We start from the raw sequence: 17,003 nt of genomic DNA, 5'->3' as shown, positions 1-17,003 counted from the left end.
TCTCTTTTAACCACAAAAGACCAGTAAAGCACCCCCATAAGTTTAAATGCAGCAGTAACCTGCCTTTAGACCTCCTGCTCCACTTTTCTCCCATTCATGAACAAGACCTTGAGACACGTAACCTCCTCCATATTGGGTAGGACACCATCCAGCCAACAGGACACGTCATCTGCAAAAGGCAGACACTTAGGACACCAAAACAGATCCCCTCAGCACAAGTTGCACTTTGAAATCCTGTCCATAAAACTTAAGAACAGAATCAGTGACAAAGGGCAGCCTTGGTGGAGTCCAACTCTTACCGGAAAAACACCCAACTTTCTGCCAGCAACGTGGACAAAGCTTTGATACAATCATACAGGGACCTTAACAACCCGTATCTAGGGGCCTTGTACCCCATACACCCAGAGCACCCCAACAGGACTCCTCAAGATACTTGGTTGAATGCCTACTCCATGCCCACAAAACACATGTAGACTGGTTGGACAAACTCCCATGCACAAATTAGGACCCTACTAAGGGTATAGAGCTGGCGCAGAGTTTCACAGTCAGGACGGAAACCACATTGTTCCTACTGAATCCGAGGTTGGTCCCTCCTCCCAAGAACCCCTGAATAGATTTGACTAGGGAGGCTTAGGAGTGTAATCCCTCTGTAGTTAAAACACGCCCTATGTACACGCCCTTTTAAAGGTGCATGATATGAAAATTAAACAGGAATGGCTTCCTGTGTTCAAGTTTGTGTACTGCAGTCCATGTTTAATAATAAATGAGTGAATCTCCTCACCCCCGTTTGTGAGTTTGATGGCAGTTGCTGGTTAGATAAGTGACCGAAGATGAGCAAAGCTGAGTCATATACAGTGAGTTATTAAGTAAAAAAATACATTTCACTGTAATATTTAGTCGTTGGTAATCTGAGATAATTTTAGAGATGATTGTTTCTAATTCACGATTAGCAAACACTGTTAGCTCAACATTAGCCTCTAGCTTGTTTTTACCTGGATCAAAACAAAGTTCACGCATGTCGGGGATGGACTAGATCCACCTTCAATACGCCTTGGTAATGATGTCATAGAGCCTGCCAAGAACTTTGTGCATCTGGGCTCCTTAGTGACAGACAATGGAGACCTGAAATTAGAGATCAACCGCAGAAGAGCCCTGGCTGCATCAGCTCTGCAGTCTCTCTGGAAACCACTCTGGCAGCACCAGACCATCTCTCAAGACAAAGCTCCGTATTTACAACTCTGCCATACTCTCTATCCTCCTCTATGGCTCGGAGACTTGGCCCTTAAACAGGACTCTGGCTACAAGAATCGATGGCTTTAATGGCAGGGCTCAGAGAACCATCGAGAATATCAGGTGGCCCCAGCGGGTCTCCAACCAAGTGCTAAGAGAATGCACGCGCCAGCCAAGAGCATCTTGCCTGACAGCGCAACGCCACACCCACTAGCTTGGCCATGTCCTCTGTCTTTGACACAATCATACAGGGACTGTTGACCATCCAACCAGAGCCGTTCTGCAGTTTGACCCGAGGGTCGCAGGCTAGCGATGACAACAAGGGTAAACCCCGCACCCGATGGCTCAGTGTCGTTGCAGGCGACCTCCAACAATTCTGAGTTGCCATAGCAAATAAAGAGCAGCTGGCACAAAACCACCAGCACTGAAAACAACTGGTTCACCTGGTAGGCTCAAAGCACTGGTGCAGGACGACACCCGACCCTTCATAGGAGCCTAGATGATGATTTCTTTACCTGGTAATAGAGTAAAACAAAAAAGTTGCTGTGTCTTCTTAGGGTTACAAGAAATACCTTCTGGTTGAACATCTTAGGTGTGTTCTTGCTGTGTCTTTCTAAATCCATTCTTTCGTTCTTTTTTAAACACAGAAACAGTTTTGTTTACCTGTTTGTAGCTACAGTTTCGCCGACAGCTGCCGGCTTCTTCAGGCTGACGCTGATGGTGGCGCGTCACTTCCTTCTCCGTTTATCTGCGGGCAGCAGAGGACGTTGTCGCCCTCTACTGCCCGCTCTCCCCTCTCCGACGATGCAGTCCCATGCGTGGTCCAGCGTGTAAACTCCGTCGTCCCTGTTCATGGTCCCACATCCACGTCTCGTAAACACACAAGAGCAGCAAAAGAAGAAGCAGAAAGTACAATAAAAAAGTCAGCCGTAACAGATCATTGCTTAAGAGAAAACCATATAATGGACTGGGACAGCACACGGATCATAACCACCGAGCAACAAAAATACAAAAGATGGATCAAGGAAGCAATCGAGATAAGGAGACGTGGATGCGGGACCATGAACAGGGACGACGGAGTTTACACGCTGGACCACGCATGGGACTGCATCGTCGGAGAGGGGAGAGCGGGCAGTAGAGGGCGACAACGTCCTCTGCTGCCCGCAGATAAACGGAGAAGGAAGTGACGCGCCACCATCAGCGTCAGCCTGAAGAAGCCGGCAGCTGTCGGCGAAACTGTAGCTACAAACAGGTAAACAAAACTGTTTCTGTGTTTAAAAAAGAACGAAAGAATGGAAATACCTTCTGGACCGCTCCTGTTACTGGCTTCGACTCTTTCCAAAATGCTGCTGTGTTTTGCTGGCAAGTGCATAACTACAAATGCTGTTGGAGACTCGGCAACCCTGCGGACTCACACATTGTAAACTATGACTGTGTCCCTTTTTTGCCTTTTTGAAATGAGAAACATTAACAACCACTAGCCGGTTGAGAATGAAATTTGTTTGAATGTAAACTTACTCTCAACATGATTTGCTGTAAAATTCTTACTGTATCTTTAAATAGTGGTACAACCACCCCTGTCTGCCAGTTCGGCAGAACTGCCCCCAAAGTCCACATATTATTGTAGGACCATGCAAATCAAATAAGCACCACAACATCCAGAGCCTGGAAAAACTATGGATGGATCTCATCCAACCCTGGCGCCCTTCCACTGAGGAGGTCTTCAACTACCTTGGTGAACTCAGAACCAGATACTGGAGTGCCCCAACCTCCCAAGTTCCCAGGTGTTACTTCCTCACAGAAAGACAGGTGGGATTCAGGAGGTTTTTGAAGTACTCTGCCCACCAACCCATGATGTTCTGAGTTGATGTCCCCATGATAAACTGTGTTGGCAGTGCATCGCATACCCCTCGTGTGATTCTAGAATCCCCAGGAAGCCATAAGGAAGCCCTCCTCCATGGCCCCACAAAATACCTCTAACAGCTGGGTTTTTTCCTCAGCCCCATCCTGCTTGGATTGCATTTACCTGCTAGCTGCCAAAGGAGTCCAACAGGCCAAAAAGAAAAGATAGGTTTCATTCTTCAGCTGAAAAGCATCCCTAACCACCGGTGTCTGCCAGCAAATTTGAGAAGAATGATCCCCTTGTGGCCACAGCTTCAGTCAGCTGCTTCAACAATGGAGGCAAGGAACACAAGTCAATGTCAGAGGTGGGAATTGAAGCTCCTTCTGACAAAAAACTCTGCAAGATGCTCCCAGAAGACCCTTACAGTATGCTTGGGCCAGCCAGGTTTGACCAGCATCCCTCCCTACCATTGGAGCCAAATCACAACCAGGAAGTAGTTAGTTGTCAGCTCCATCCCTCTCTCCACCCGAGTGCCTAAAACATGCAGCTACAGATCAGATGAGATGACATCAAAGTTGTTCATTGAGCTGCAGCCCAAGGTATACTGGTGCCAGGTGCACCACCCTTATGCTTGAACATGGTGTTGTAATGGACAATCCATGATGAGCATAGAAGTCCAAAAACAAAACACCGCTTGGGTTCAGATTGGGATGCTGTTGCTTCCAACCACAACTTCTCCAGATCTCGCAGTCATTGCCCACCTGACCACTGGGACTTGTAAGGCAAGATGGCGCCGGTGTACATGGCAAGCCATCTGTCTCCTGTCAGATATTTAATCTTTTTATTATTTTTGAGTATTTTCGTGTGTAATGTGACTTTGTTGCTGACTTATGACCGAGAGGCTCTTCTAGAACTTCGATCGGCTGCTGGCCTGGTGAAACCGGGTGCTTGGACACGCTGGAGGAGTTCCGGTTTTTCGTCCTCATGCCAGTGCCGCTCGGCACCACCGCTTGTGCCTCGACGGCTCCTGGATCAGGCTAACTGGAGGAAGCGTCGTAGGGGTCGTGGAAGGCGTGGTGGACGGCGGGTGAGACTACGGTCCAAGCTGTCACGGTCCCGTAGGGAGCTTGCTGAGCTGACGGGTATCAGCTGTCATCTTGTGGCACCGTCACGCCTGTTGGAGCCGGCCCGTCCTGCCTCATGCCGTTGGTGGGATTTGAAGAGGAGACTGCGCACCCGCGCTTTCGTCCAGTGTCTCGGTGCCGATGGAGGGGAGTCAACCCAGCGAATCTCCACCCGGTGACTTGTACAGGGGTAGCATCCACGTCCCTGGGCTTAAATAGCGCTGAGCCTACGACTCCACATCTCACACAGCTAGGTCTGGTCAACGCCAGGTCGGTAATGAATAAAACTTTCATTTTGAAATACTTCTTTGTTGCACAGGGGTTGGAATTCCTGTGCATATGTGAGAGCTGGCAGCCTATGGGAGATTCGAGTGCTTTACTGGAACTACTACCAGTGGGTTGTAGCTGTTTTAATGTCCCGAGGTCGTCTGGCAGAGGCGGTGGACTGGTCGTTGTGTATAAATCTCACTTCAACTGTAAACAGCTTATTCCGTCGAATCCTCCTTCCAGCTTTGAAATGTGCCTGTTTGAACTTGGCCCACCTCCCCTGTTGCTCGTGGTGTTGATATATCGTCCTCCTAAATTTGATGGGGACTTTTTAAAGGACTTCTCTGACCTCCTGTCTGTAAACATGCTAAAGTATGATCATGTTTTGATTCTTGGTGATTTTAATATTCATGTGTGTTGCCCTGATAAGCCATTGGCTAAAGACTTCTTACATCTGTTGGGCTCCCTTAATCTGTCACAGTGGTTCCTGGGTCCTACTCATGTGCAAGGACACACCTTGGATTTAGTGATCTCTATTGGTCTCGCTGTTGCTGGTGTAGAGATACTGAGCCCGGTTTTTTCTGATCACTCGCCCATTTAATGTGATTTTAATTTGCCCTGCGTGCCTGCTGTGGCTTCCTCTCATGTGAGATTTCATCGTGTTTTAAATGCAGAAAAGATTATTGAGCTTGGCGAGCTCCTATGTGCAGAAGGAAGTGAGCTACACACATTGTCACTTAATGCAGAGGAGCTTACACTCCAATTTGACAGTATTTGTAAAAACATTTTGGATACAATTGCACCTCTTAGGATTAGAAAGACAAGGCCTAGGCATGAACCATGGCTTTCTGATGATGTTCGGGCCTGCAGGCAATCCTGTAGGAGGGCAGAAAGGAAATGGAAGAAAGACAGACTCCAAGTCTCTCGTGAGATATTCGGAGAATCTTTGTTTAACTATCAGCAAACTCTTAAGGAAGCAAGGGTGAAATTCTTTGCTGATATCGTGGAAAAAAAATCTCATGATCCACACACTCTTTTTTCTGTAGTAAATTCGCTACTTGAGTTCTCTGATTCTAGCTCTTTGCCTCCCACAGTTGAAACTTGTACTGACTTTCTTCATTTTTTTGTTGATAACGTTACAGCTATTCGAGCTGCCATTACAAACTCACCACCTGACTCTCTAACCCCAGAGCCACTCCAGGCTACACTGGAAACATTTGAGACTGTATCCTTATCGGACTTGGAAATACTGGTCGCTCAGCTTAAACCTTATGGCTCTCCTTGTGATGTGCTGTCCCCTAGAATTTTTAAAGAACTCTTTCCAGTGATAGGCCCTTTGCTTTTGGCAATCATAAATGGCAGTCTTACTTCTAGTATGGTTCCATCTTCGTTTAAGAAGGCTGTTATTCATCCTATGTTAAAAAAACAGGGCTGGATGTGACAACCTTTGCTAATTACAGGCCCATCTCAAAACCCCTTTTCTTTCAAAACTGCTGGAGAAGGTCGTGTATTCACAATTGGTTGCCTTTATGGACACAAATGATTTATGAGAGACCTTTCAGTCAGGGTTCAGGAAAGGTCACAGCACTGAATCTGCTCTTTTAATGGTTTTTAATGACACGTTTTTAGCCTGTGACATGGACAACAATGTTGTCCTACTATTGCTGGACTTATCTGCAGCTTTCGATACAGTCGACCACGTCCTTCTGGGCAGGCCCTCCAATGGCTTCGCTCCTACCTTCAAGACAGGACATTTAGTGTTCAGATGGGTGAGGTGGCGTCACCCAGCGTGAAACTTCATTGGGGTGTGCCACAGGGCTCTGTCCTTGGTCCTCTCCTATTTGCAGTGCATTTGCTTTCTCTTGGAGTCCTCCTTCGCCAGCATAATATGAAATTTCATTTTTTTGCTGATGACTGCCAGATCTATCTCCCTCTTCGACGTGGGGAGGATAGATCTGTTTCTCCTTTACTGGACTGTTTGAAGGACATAAAATGTTGGATGGCTTCTAATTTTTTACACCTAAATAAGAACAAAACGGAAGTCATAATACTTAGTCCTGGCAGAAGAAATGGTTCTGGTGTTGATATTGACCTTGGCCCATTGACCCCCTATGAAAAGAAAATGGTCAGTAATTTGGGGATTAAAATCGACTCATCCCTTAATCTTGACACTCATGTAAATACAGTGGTGAGGTCCTGTTTCTTTAACCTGAAAAAATTATCCAGGATCAGGCCTCTGCTGTCCAGAGCTCATCTGGAGTCTGTGTTGCATGCTTTCGTCCTGTCCTGGATGGACTACTGCAACGCTCTGTATGCTGGTCTGGCCCAGTGCATGGTTGCACGGCTCCAGTTTGTGCAGAACTCTGTGGCTAGGTTCCTGACAGGTACTAGGTGTCGAGAGCATCTTACCCCAGTGCTGACTGCTCTGCACTGGCTCCCGGTGCAATATCGAGCTAAGTTTAAAATCTTAACTCTCGTTTATGAGGCCCTCCAGGGCAGTGCCCCCTCGTACATTACTGCACTTTTGCAGACGTATTCTCCATCTCGGTCTCTTCGCTCAGCCAACCAGGAACTTCTGGTGGTCCCCCGGTCTAAATATCGATCGAGGGGTTGTCGTGCTTTTTCTGTTTTGGCTCCAACTCTGTGGAACAAATTGCCACTGAGCATTAGGCAGGCACCATCCCTTCAAGTCTTTACGTCTCGTTTAAAGACTCATTTTTATTTGATTGCATTTTAGCGCTAGGGTTCTTTGAACTGCCCTGACATTATGGTTTTAATTCTTCTTCTTTTTAACCCAGATGCTTGATTTTATTTTGTCCACCATTTGTTTTTGATCGATTAGTCTTATTCCGTTATCTCTCTTTATTTGTAATATTGTTTGCTTGATATTTTATGGTTTTATGTTTTTATCTTGCTTTTATGCCCATGTACTGGGAATGTTTTTCTTATTATGATGCTGTTCAGCACCTTGGGCTTCCGATAACGTTGTGGAAGGTGCTCTACAAATAAAATTTGATTGATTGATTGATTGATTGATTGATTGATTGATTGAAGACCCCCAGCAGAACAAGGGAGGCCCCAAAAAGATTTTTTTCCTGCTTCTGGTTTAAGTGATAATTTAGTCCTAAATACACTAACGATTATTTCAAATAAAAAAATCTAAAGCTATAAATCTGCATGCTAATATGATATTTCTGCTAATTGATTCTGTTTCAAGCAGCCACAATAGAAAACCTTCAGAAACAGTTCAGTCTCTAATCCACTCATGTCCTGGTTCTGGATCTGCTGCATGGTGCAGCATACTGGTGTGTTATTGTGTATTTAAGGCCATTTATCAGAACACACCCTGCTTTGTGACAAGAGCAAAAGGTGATATTAGATTTTGATTTCAGAAGTATAAAGTTCAGTCCACACCTTTATGTAAACAGCGATGACTGAACAAAACACCTTGTCCCAGTTCTTCACTACCATTCAGTTTCCTGACTTGTGCAGAACCAGCAAGCTATGATGAAGGTGCCTGCTCTCCTCCTCGCCGGCCTGCTGCTGCTGCTGCCTGGAACTCTGACAGAAAGTAAGCTCTAAAAAAGTTGACCGCCCACTACGAACCTGTCACCATTTTTTAAAGTGCTTATTTCTTCAGACAGTGGGTCAACTTCCATCGAGATGGTGGTGAAGAACAGATTGCTGAACAAAGATCCGCTGACCTACAGCACTGAGGTGGTCTACAGAGGGATCCTTATCGGAGCCATGAGAAGACTCATGAATTCTAATGCAGACTTTAAGTACGACTTAAACTTTTTGGACAAATGGATAAATTGTGTCATTTCTGTACAAGTTCAGCAGCCAGAGATTAGATCACCACTGAAGGAACCTTACTGAGGCTTTATATAAAGGCTCAAATTCTAAATGATGCTCAAGCTAAACTTGTCAAATTCCCTGCAGTGATGCAAACATGTATGTGTCCCTACACTATTTATGAACCCCTGGGGTTGTAACAGTCTGAATAACAATATTTAATTGAAAGTTTTACAAACGGGGCTTTATGCAATTTGCAATAGACTCAGACAGTCAAGAGAAATCCCAATCTATTGAACCAGAGGAGTAAAGTTCAACTACATAAAGCTGTTCAAGCTCTACATGCTTTAACTTTTTCAAATTTTAGGATTTTTGTCCAAGATAAAAGTTAATTTCTTTCACTATTTCCTGATTAAACGACATCTGTGTTACTAAAAATGATCGTATGTACATATATGATTGTACACATTATATGGCTGTGTATGTGTTACAAGTAAAGTGTAAAAAAGATACTTGAATTTGTGATTGCTTCTGATTGCAGAAATGATTATTTTATTTAATTCTCCAGTATTTAATGAACCAACCCGGCGAAGACCTCCTGGTCCCAACAGGCAGATGAATCAGCTGATGTTTAAACAGAAACCATGTTTCGCTTGATCTGACAGATTCACCTACTCAGAGGATCCAAACTACGGCCCGTTCCTGGAGAGTGTGAATGGTCTGGCTGGGAATGAGAAAGAACGCACTTACTGGGAGTTGTTGGTCAAAACATCAGACAACCACATCCTGCGCCCTGATGTCGGTAAGTGTACAGACATAAACACCGAGCTTAATGCAAATTTGATTTAAACATATTTAAATGTTTTATATTTTCACAGGCATCGGGTGCTATATTCCTAACCCAAATGAACAAATCATCTTTAATTTTACAAAATGGTAAAAAAAAATCCTCATCTGCTGATCATGTGCTGGAATGTTGATTTTAAGTCCAGCTCTTTGTTGTTGAGTAACAATAAAGTCCAAATAAAAAAATAAAACCAAGTATTGAGTCATTTATTCCATGACCCCAATAATAATAATAATAATAATAATAATAATAATAATAATAATAATAATAGTAATAATGTAGAAGTCACACTTTATAGCGTGATGACTGCATATTAAATATGACCAATAAGATGTGATGATTCCATATAAATGTGAAATATCAATCTGATTGATCTTTGAATGTTTAATCAGAAGATTATAAGGTTCCTTGCTTGTTCAGGGACCATAAACACACTTCGTATTAATTCAGACAGTCAGTATATAGTTAAAAAGGAATTTTATTCTTTTCTAAACTAATGATTATACATGACAAGATATGAATAATGAGATGTGATGGAGTGGATATGCGGTGATGGAATGTGATGTGTGAGGGGATGTAAACTAGATGTTTATCAGAACCTTTATATAAAAGAAATTGTGAAATCTGGGTGTAAAATAATTTGTTGTCTGCTATAAACTAAAGAGATGATTATTAATAAAACAGCATCAGACACAATCTGTTGTGTCTACAAACCCTGGCGGAGATCCCCAGCAGATCCGGATTGTAAGAAGTTGGGTGGACTTCACGGCACCTAAAGCCAGTAGATTGACTTTGATTCAACCCGTCCAGTCTTGAGATGTTTCCAGGTCACAACAGTAGCTGGAATGCTTGTCTGCATCCAAAGTGGATGCGGCTTTTAGGGAGCCATCTGGCTGTGTCAGCTTGCAGCGTGCAAACAGGTTGACCGTACGTCAAAAGAGATGTCCCAAGGATGTTCCGAATTGGCCGGTTCGGAACTCGATTCGAAACTGAATTACTCGGGAAGTAATTCCTGTTTTATTAAACCGCAATGTTAGGATTTCTAGTGTATTCTGGCAAATCAGAATTTGACAAGTTTCTAGGTATTTACCAACATCCCTTAGAAAGCCACGCCTTCTTTCAGATACAAGAATCTTAATTCTGTGAATAAAGAACCGTTAAATGTTATGTGAGGTGAACCTTAACCTTAATTTGTATCTTATGAAGATGTGTATGAGTGTAGATAATGATTAACTTGTTAAATTAAACACAGTGATTAGTGATATGAATGGATCATTGTAAGAGCAACATTCATTTCAACTTCATTGATTTAAGCACATATTATTCAAACAATTCATTTAAACATCTTGTTCAGTCATCACATATGATTATTTAACTTATTACTACTACTACTAAACTTTATTTATATAGCACCTTCACATGGCCCAAGGACCAAACAAAGCGCTGCACAACAGAAATGAACATAAAGAAATAAAACCATATAAAACCATTTAAAAACCAACAAAAACATGTAGATAAAATCTAGGTGGGGGAGCAAAAAGTGCAAAGCAACCCATTAACGAGACTCCTCTTGAGTAAAAGCCAAAGAATAAAAGTGTGTTTTCAGACGGCTCTTAAAATTGCAGAGCGTGGTGGCTTGTTTGACACATGTAGGTAGCTCATTCCAGAGCCTCGGCCCCAGTACTGAGAAAGCACGACCCCCTCGAGATTTTAGTCTGTGTTTGGGAACAACCAGCAGTCTTTGCTGTGCTGACCGAAGGATTCTTGAGGGAACATAAGGATGGATCAGATCCGATAGACATGAGTTGTAAAAGTTCCCTTTTTATTCAGAGTGAGGTATCCAGCAGTCTGAGATAAAGGAGGAAAGGGCTTTTGTGGGAGACCTTGGCAGTTTTTTATGTCTGCGTTGAAGAACAATAAGTGAGCAAAAGGTCGATTTTTACGTCTGATTCCTCCAGCTGGCATAACCTTGACTTTGCAGCTCTGGTGTGCATGAAAGGTTACTGTGTCAATTCGCTGGTGAAAACTGACCCTTTTTATTCATTACAACAACAACAACAACAACAACAATAATAATAATAATAACAATAACATTAATAATAACAGAAAATTGAGCAAGAGCTTTTTCCTGCTGCACTGATTACTGGAAGCAGAGATATAAGTAAATAAAATCAATTCTCCAGAGGCAGAAGAATCTCCTAGCTTCTCACTAACGGCAAGCATTCTGGTTATCTGACACATTCTTAATCCCAGGTAGCTGACTCTGCATGGTGAAGGTGATGTTTCCAGCTTGACAACTCAAACATTTCTTGCCAAGAAGTGCAGGTGAAGAGAACGTTGTCGCTATTATTTCTAGCCAGTAAATTGTTAAAATGCAAGCTATCATTAGATGAACTTCTTTCTGCTGATAAACTGTATAAATGCATGTCTAATAATGCACATTGAATTATTATGGCATTTTAGTGCACCTTGTCTAAACTATAATTATCCTGTCTAAAACTGCCACTGTAGCGCCCTCATCAGGTAAAACGTCTACTCTACATTTGAATATGAATTAGCCACACCAGCCATCGCTATTGGCTAAGCTGGTGGTGTCGTTGCTAGCCAGTATTTCTTACCAGGCTGTAAAAAATGTCATGCCTCTAATGATCCTGCTGCTGAAGAGAATTAGGACAGTGGTTCCCAACCATTTTTCCTGGAGGAACTCCTTGTTTTTGCCAAGACAAGCCAGGACCCCCAACCCCAATCCTACCTGTATACACTCAGTACAAGTGATGATTTACAAAGTTTATACAGACACAGTCTCATGCAGTTTTATTGTGCTACTAGATGTGTTATTGAGATTTTATAAATGTAATTTTTACAAATATAATCTTGATAACCTCAGCAAAGATCCTCTGCAATCATGTATCCCTCATGAGGTAGCAGACTCTATGTAACTCCAGGGAACCACTGATTTAGGAGGTCTCTTTGAACCAAACCAGGAGGTTCAGGAAGTGTAGTTGTCCGGGATGGATCTACAGACGACAGGATAAACTAGCCTGTTATTATCATTTGTGATGTAGAAGAATCCTGGAAAAAAGTGGCTTTTCTACTGAAATCATTTCATTCTGAAGAGGTAGGCTTTGGCTGTGCTGCCTAAGTGGATTTCTATTGTAGTTTTAGGTCAGTATGGGTTCTGATTTAACATGGACCATGTTCTCAGGTTGTTATAACAAACTTGCATCAGCTGTTTTAATACAATATAAATCAAAACATTATTTAACATTTTATTGTTTATTTTTTCCTTCTCTCCCAATAGCTAGTACACACTACAGAATAAATATACTGGGTAGAATAAGCAAAGGGTTTGAATTATTTTAGACTTGTGTGTAACATATTTAAGAGATAAGTTCAGATGTACTTTGTGCATCGGGGGGAGATCCCCTGTGTGATTATCAGGTTCTCTGTCTCTGTTGACCTCTGAAACAAAATATGGCAAACTACATAATCTGTAACTTTTCTGTTCTGATGACGATTGGTTCTGAAGTCCGAAGATATAGATGCCTGATGTGAGTCTTAAAGGACCCCCCATCAGTCATTGGGCCCTGCCAGGTTCTCAGACCAGGAGATACCTGCAGTCTCATTGCAGTGTAACAATCTATTGCTTGATGGGACCTGAGACAATCACAACGGCCTAGCGAGTGGTAAAGAGGTTTCATTTTTAACAACAGCTACTAAAATGAACAGCAGGCATTTTATGTGTACATGGTCCAGAACGCAGCGGCACGTGTGGTCTTCAATAAGCCAAAAAGAACACACGTCACCCCTCTGTTTGTCATGAGTCTGCTGTTTTTCTCTCTGAGGCCCTGTCCACACGTAGCCGGGGATCTGCCAAAACGTAGATATTTTTCTACGTTTTGGCCTGTCATCCACACGAAAACTGAGTTTTTTCACACGAAAACGGATCTTTTTAAAAACTCCGGCCAAAGTGAAGATCTGCGTTTTCTCCGTTTTGGGTGTCTGCGTGTGGACAGACAAAACCGGAGTTTTAAGGTCCGCAACGTCACTTTCCGCGACAAAAAATGCTGACATCACGTGTGCGACCTGTGTTTACACTAGCTGGCATCATGGAAGCCCTCAGAGCTGCGCTCTGTCACTGCCCGATCCATCAATTGTCCAAGCGCTTTCTGCTTGTTTGTTTTTGCAAGCGGAATTACTGCTCCTTGCGGAAGACCACAAACGAAGGACGAGGTTAAGAACGGGGGAAGTACTGCCGCCTACAGGTCTGGCATGTCCTTAACAACGTATTTATCCGGGTACGTGCGGACAGAGTTTGTTTTTAAAACGCGGTGATGTGGATGCAAGTTTTTGGAGGGGCGGATGTTCGTTTTTAAAAAACCCCGGCTACGTGTGGACTAGGCCTCAGTCTCTTTGCAGGTGGGCGTGTCGGAGAGCCTCAGCTGCTGCTAATTTCCCATCAGCAAGGCCAGGGGATTTAAGGAGTGGCGTGTCCACACTCCAGCGCCGGTTGATACTCTCACCTGGGTAGCTTCCAGCCTCTTCCTGAACTTGTAATATTTTTGCAATCTTGCCCTGCTTGTTCTGTTTTTTTTAATTGCCTGCCCTGCCTCCAGATCTACTACCGGATCCCAGCCTGAGTTCTCGTCTTTCCTGGAGTGTGAACCTCAACATCGTCACTCATCTCCCCTGGCCATCTGCTTTCTGCTGTTCACCTGCCCTGGATACCCGTCAGCCACAGCCCTCCTGCCTCAACCCAATTCTCTATCGACCAGACCTGACCAACCCTCTCCTTACATCCATCCTCTGTTCTGGCTCCGTAAGATCTCCCTTCCCTCTATTTATATCTGGTTCTCTCGTTCCTGGTTTGACCTCCGTGTGTTTTTCTATTTTTAGACCCCGGCCCGGTTTCCGCTTCGAAGTTTCGCCCTTAGTTCCCGTTGGCTTCTTCCAGCACCCGTTTGGAGCTGTGTCCTCTGTTTATTATTTTTTCATTTATTATTTTTTCATTTAATACAACCATATTCTTATTTCTTACCTCTTGCCTGTGGTGATTCTTTCATGTGGGTCAGGAAGCTTCCTGCAATCATGACACAGTTCATTGAGCTCCACTGGCTACCGCTAGCAGCACGCATCAAATTCAAATTGCTAACACTAGCATACAAAGTCCGAGATGGTACGGCTCCCATCTACCTGACTCCTCTTGCAAAGGCTTACGTCTCGGCCCCGCCGCTCCGGTCATCACAGGATCGACGGCTAGCAGTGCCTACACCACGCTCAGGACAATCCAGACTCTTCTCATGCATCGTTCCACAAATGTGGAATGACCTACCAAGCACTACCAGAACAGGGGCTTCCTTTTCCATTTTCAAGAAACTCCAGAAGACCCTGCTCTTCAGAGAGCATCTTCTAAACTAGCACCCTCCCTGCACCCGTCCCCCCTCTCTACTGTCCACTCCTTGTTCCCTCCTCTCCATGATTCATCATGCTGCCTCACTGCCACCTACGACTGACTGGAAATTGTTTTTGTTAGCCTCAAGGGCAACATGCCGATTGTCACTTTGGACAAAAGTGTCTGCTAAATACATAAACATAATGTTCAGGTAGCAGCTAGAGGTTAGCATTTTGGTTTTCCTCACCACCCTGGCCCTCCGACACGTGGTTTTAAGATTGGAATGGTGCCGGTTATAGAAGTAATCTGTCTGAAAATCCACTCTGGTACTGGAGCTGGTTCAACAAGCAGGCTGTGAAATCACAGTCACAAACAAAAAACAATGTAAACAATCACAGCCAACCACAGTACTCAGTGTCACAATGCGTGTATATGTGCACGAATGTATTAATCATCCTGGAGAGCGAAAGGAAAATTTCCACTACAGTGGGCAAGAAAGTTCTATTCTATTCTATTCTGCTTAACCCTTTGCAGTGGTTTAGCAGACCTGAAGAGGATCTGCAGCTGAGAGAGCAGCATGCGTGTGTCTTGTCTTCCCCTTTCAGAGCAATTAGTCACACCTTCCCTTAATTGTATCATGTTCACCTGTTCTCTGACTATCCTTTAAACCCTGCTTGTTCTGTTCTTGTTACTGGTTCATCTGTGGATGCTCCCTGTTTTGCCTCTTCGTTCCTGACGTAGCTTTAAAAAAGAGGCCCTAAACCTTCTGGGCTGCCTCCCACGCCTACCTTGACTCACCTGCACTTGGGTCTGATCTTCGTCTAATCATAATAGTTTTGGGAGGTGTTTTGATGGGGAGAATACAACATGGTGAAAAGCTCCAAAAAGTAGATTTAGCATGATATACACCCCTCAGATCATTTAATCCTTGGAGGAAGAAAATATTTTGATAACGTAGATGAAAGAGAAAAGTTCATGTCAGTGTTGCTGATTTGCACTGTCTAAGTTTATTAATGTGTGTGTGTGTGTGTGTGTGTGTGTGTGTGTGTGTGTGTGTGTGTGTGTGTGTGTGTGTGTGTGTGTGTGTGTGTGTGTGTGAGGAGGGCTGCTGTAGTTTATGGCAGTGATAAGTCTCTGATGGAACCAGCAGCAGCAACAAGGTTCCCTGTAAAAGTCCAAAGCAATTATTGGAGGGCAGTGAATCTTTGCAGTCTAATAGTGCTCTTCGGGTTCTTTTCAGGCTTTTAAACTAATTCGTGATTGATTGCTAATTATTGGTAACGGGGCCCCTGGAGACATTTGGCCCCTCCCTTTTTCCACTGTGTGAAAGCAGCTATAACTTCCAAACAGCCAACTCTGCTGCTGCTTTCTGCAGCTCAATAGTCTTCAGGACGTCTGAATAATCATCGTGGCCTGGTTTTTCCCGATAAAGGAAGAAGAACCTCCCAACAATGAAGAACTGGAATCCCATTAACACAATGGTAACTCCCACAATAGGCTGTGTTACAGGTAAAATGGTTTAATGATCAAATAACATCATTTTCAGTCATGTATCCATAGGATCAGCTGTTGAACTTTCATCTCCAACCTCCAATAAAATAACTCTAGGTGTGCATTTTTTGATTGACTGTGGTGCAGAAAACAGCATTGATAACCTTCTCTGCGTAATGACAACTGGGTCTGTTAATAGTGCATGGATTGATGTTGGCTGTTCGGAAGTGAATCACTCTCCCGCCCCACAAACAGGAGCGTTAACAAAGAGCATCGCTGATGACAATGTATTTACTTCCTTCAAGGGCAGATCAATTGAGGCGAAGGTTTTGTCTCAGAAATCCATTCCCTCGGTTTGCACTGTGCAGCAGGAACCAGACTATAAAAGCAGAGCCAGTGTGGAGATGCTGCTTCAGGAATTAGGCTCAGGAGCTCCAGCTAGAGAGTGCTGCAGGTACGTTCATCAGCTTTTAGGTACAGAACTGTTGTTTGGTTTGCAGGAGTTGTGAAGTCTTGGTCAGATGGTTACAGAGGCTAAAACCGGCGAGCTATCCAACTGATGGGACCGTGACAACAATTATGTTTGTGAGTAAAGCTGCTTTTAGTATATATACAAATTATTGTTACCAGTGATCTACAGTTTGGGTCACTTTTCAAACAAAAATCCCCCCTTATAATTAAAATTTATTTTTATAAAATTGACGGTCTGGTTTAATCTGAAGGTTGTCCTTTTGCTCCAAACCCAAACCCAGAAAGATTTATCTCTGCTAAGTTCTGACCTCAGTATGTTGACGCTCACCGGATTCAGTGCAAGTTTCACTACGTTACTTAAATTTATTTATCGCTGTTTCTCATCGTGTTTGGGACAACTAAAGGTGGATAGACACTAAAGATCTTTCCAGAACCAGATAGGACCAGTTCAAGCTAATGATCCAGTCAATGATCCTTCTGATCCAGTTTTATTGGCTCTGACACCAGGAGCACAGTCTCAATGAGAGATGGTTGATTATATGA

At 43.6% G+C, this 17,003-nt stretch overlaps 1 protein-coding gene across 1 annotated transcript; it reads left to right on the top strand.

Annotated features, from left to right (window-relative positions):
• Positions 1–7,879: 7,879 nt before the first annotated feature.
• Positions 7,880–9,300, top strand: tcnba (transcobalamin beta a). Its single transcript, XM_015952161.3, has 4 exons — positions 7,880–8,035; positions 8,105–8,246; positions 8,925–9,061; positions 9,138–9,300. The coding sequence occupies exons 1-4, from the start codon at positions 7,969–7,971 to the stop codon at positions 9,197–9,199; spliced, it is 408 nt and encodes a 135-aa protein (XP_015807647.1). The 5' UTR covers positions 7,880–7,968; the 3' UTR covers positions 9,200–9,300.
• Positions 9,301–17,003: the final 7,703 nt, after the last annotated feature.

Source organism: Nothobranchius furzeri, chromosome 13 (genome assembly GCF_043380555.1).
Source record: "Nothobranchius furzeri strain GRZ-AD chromosome 13, NfurGRZ-RIMD1, whole genome shotgun sequence".
Classification (NCBI taxonomy): Eukaryota; Metazoa; Chordata; class Actinopteri; order Cyprinodontiformes; family Nothobranchiidae; genus Nothobranchius; species Nothobranchius furzeri.
The sequence above is the reverse complement of the archived record's forward strand: the minus strand, read 5'-3'. Positions and strand labels throughout refer to the sequence as shown.

Coding starts and splice junctions, on each gene's coding strand:
- tcnba (XM_015952161.3), top strand. CDS start 7,969: ATGATGAAGGTGCCTGCTCTCCTCCTCGCCGGCCTGCTGCTGCTGCTG. Junction 8,247..8,924: donor AATTCTAATGCAGACTTTAA/GTACGACTTAAA, acceptor TTGATCTGACAG/ATTCACCTACTCAGAGGATC. Junction 9,062..9,137: donor CATCCTGCGCCCTGATGTCG/GTAAGTGTACAG, acceptor ATATTTTCACAG/GCATCGGGTGCTATATTCCT.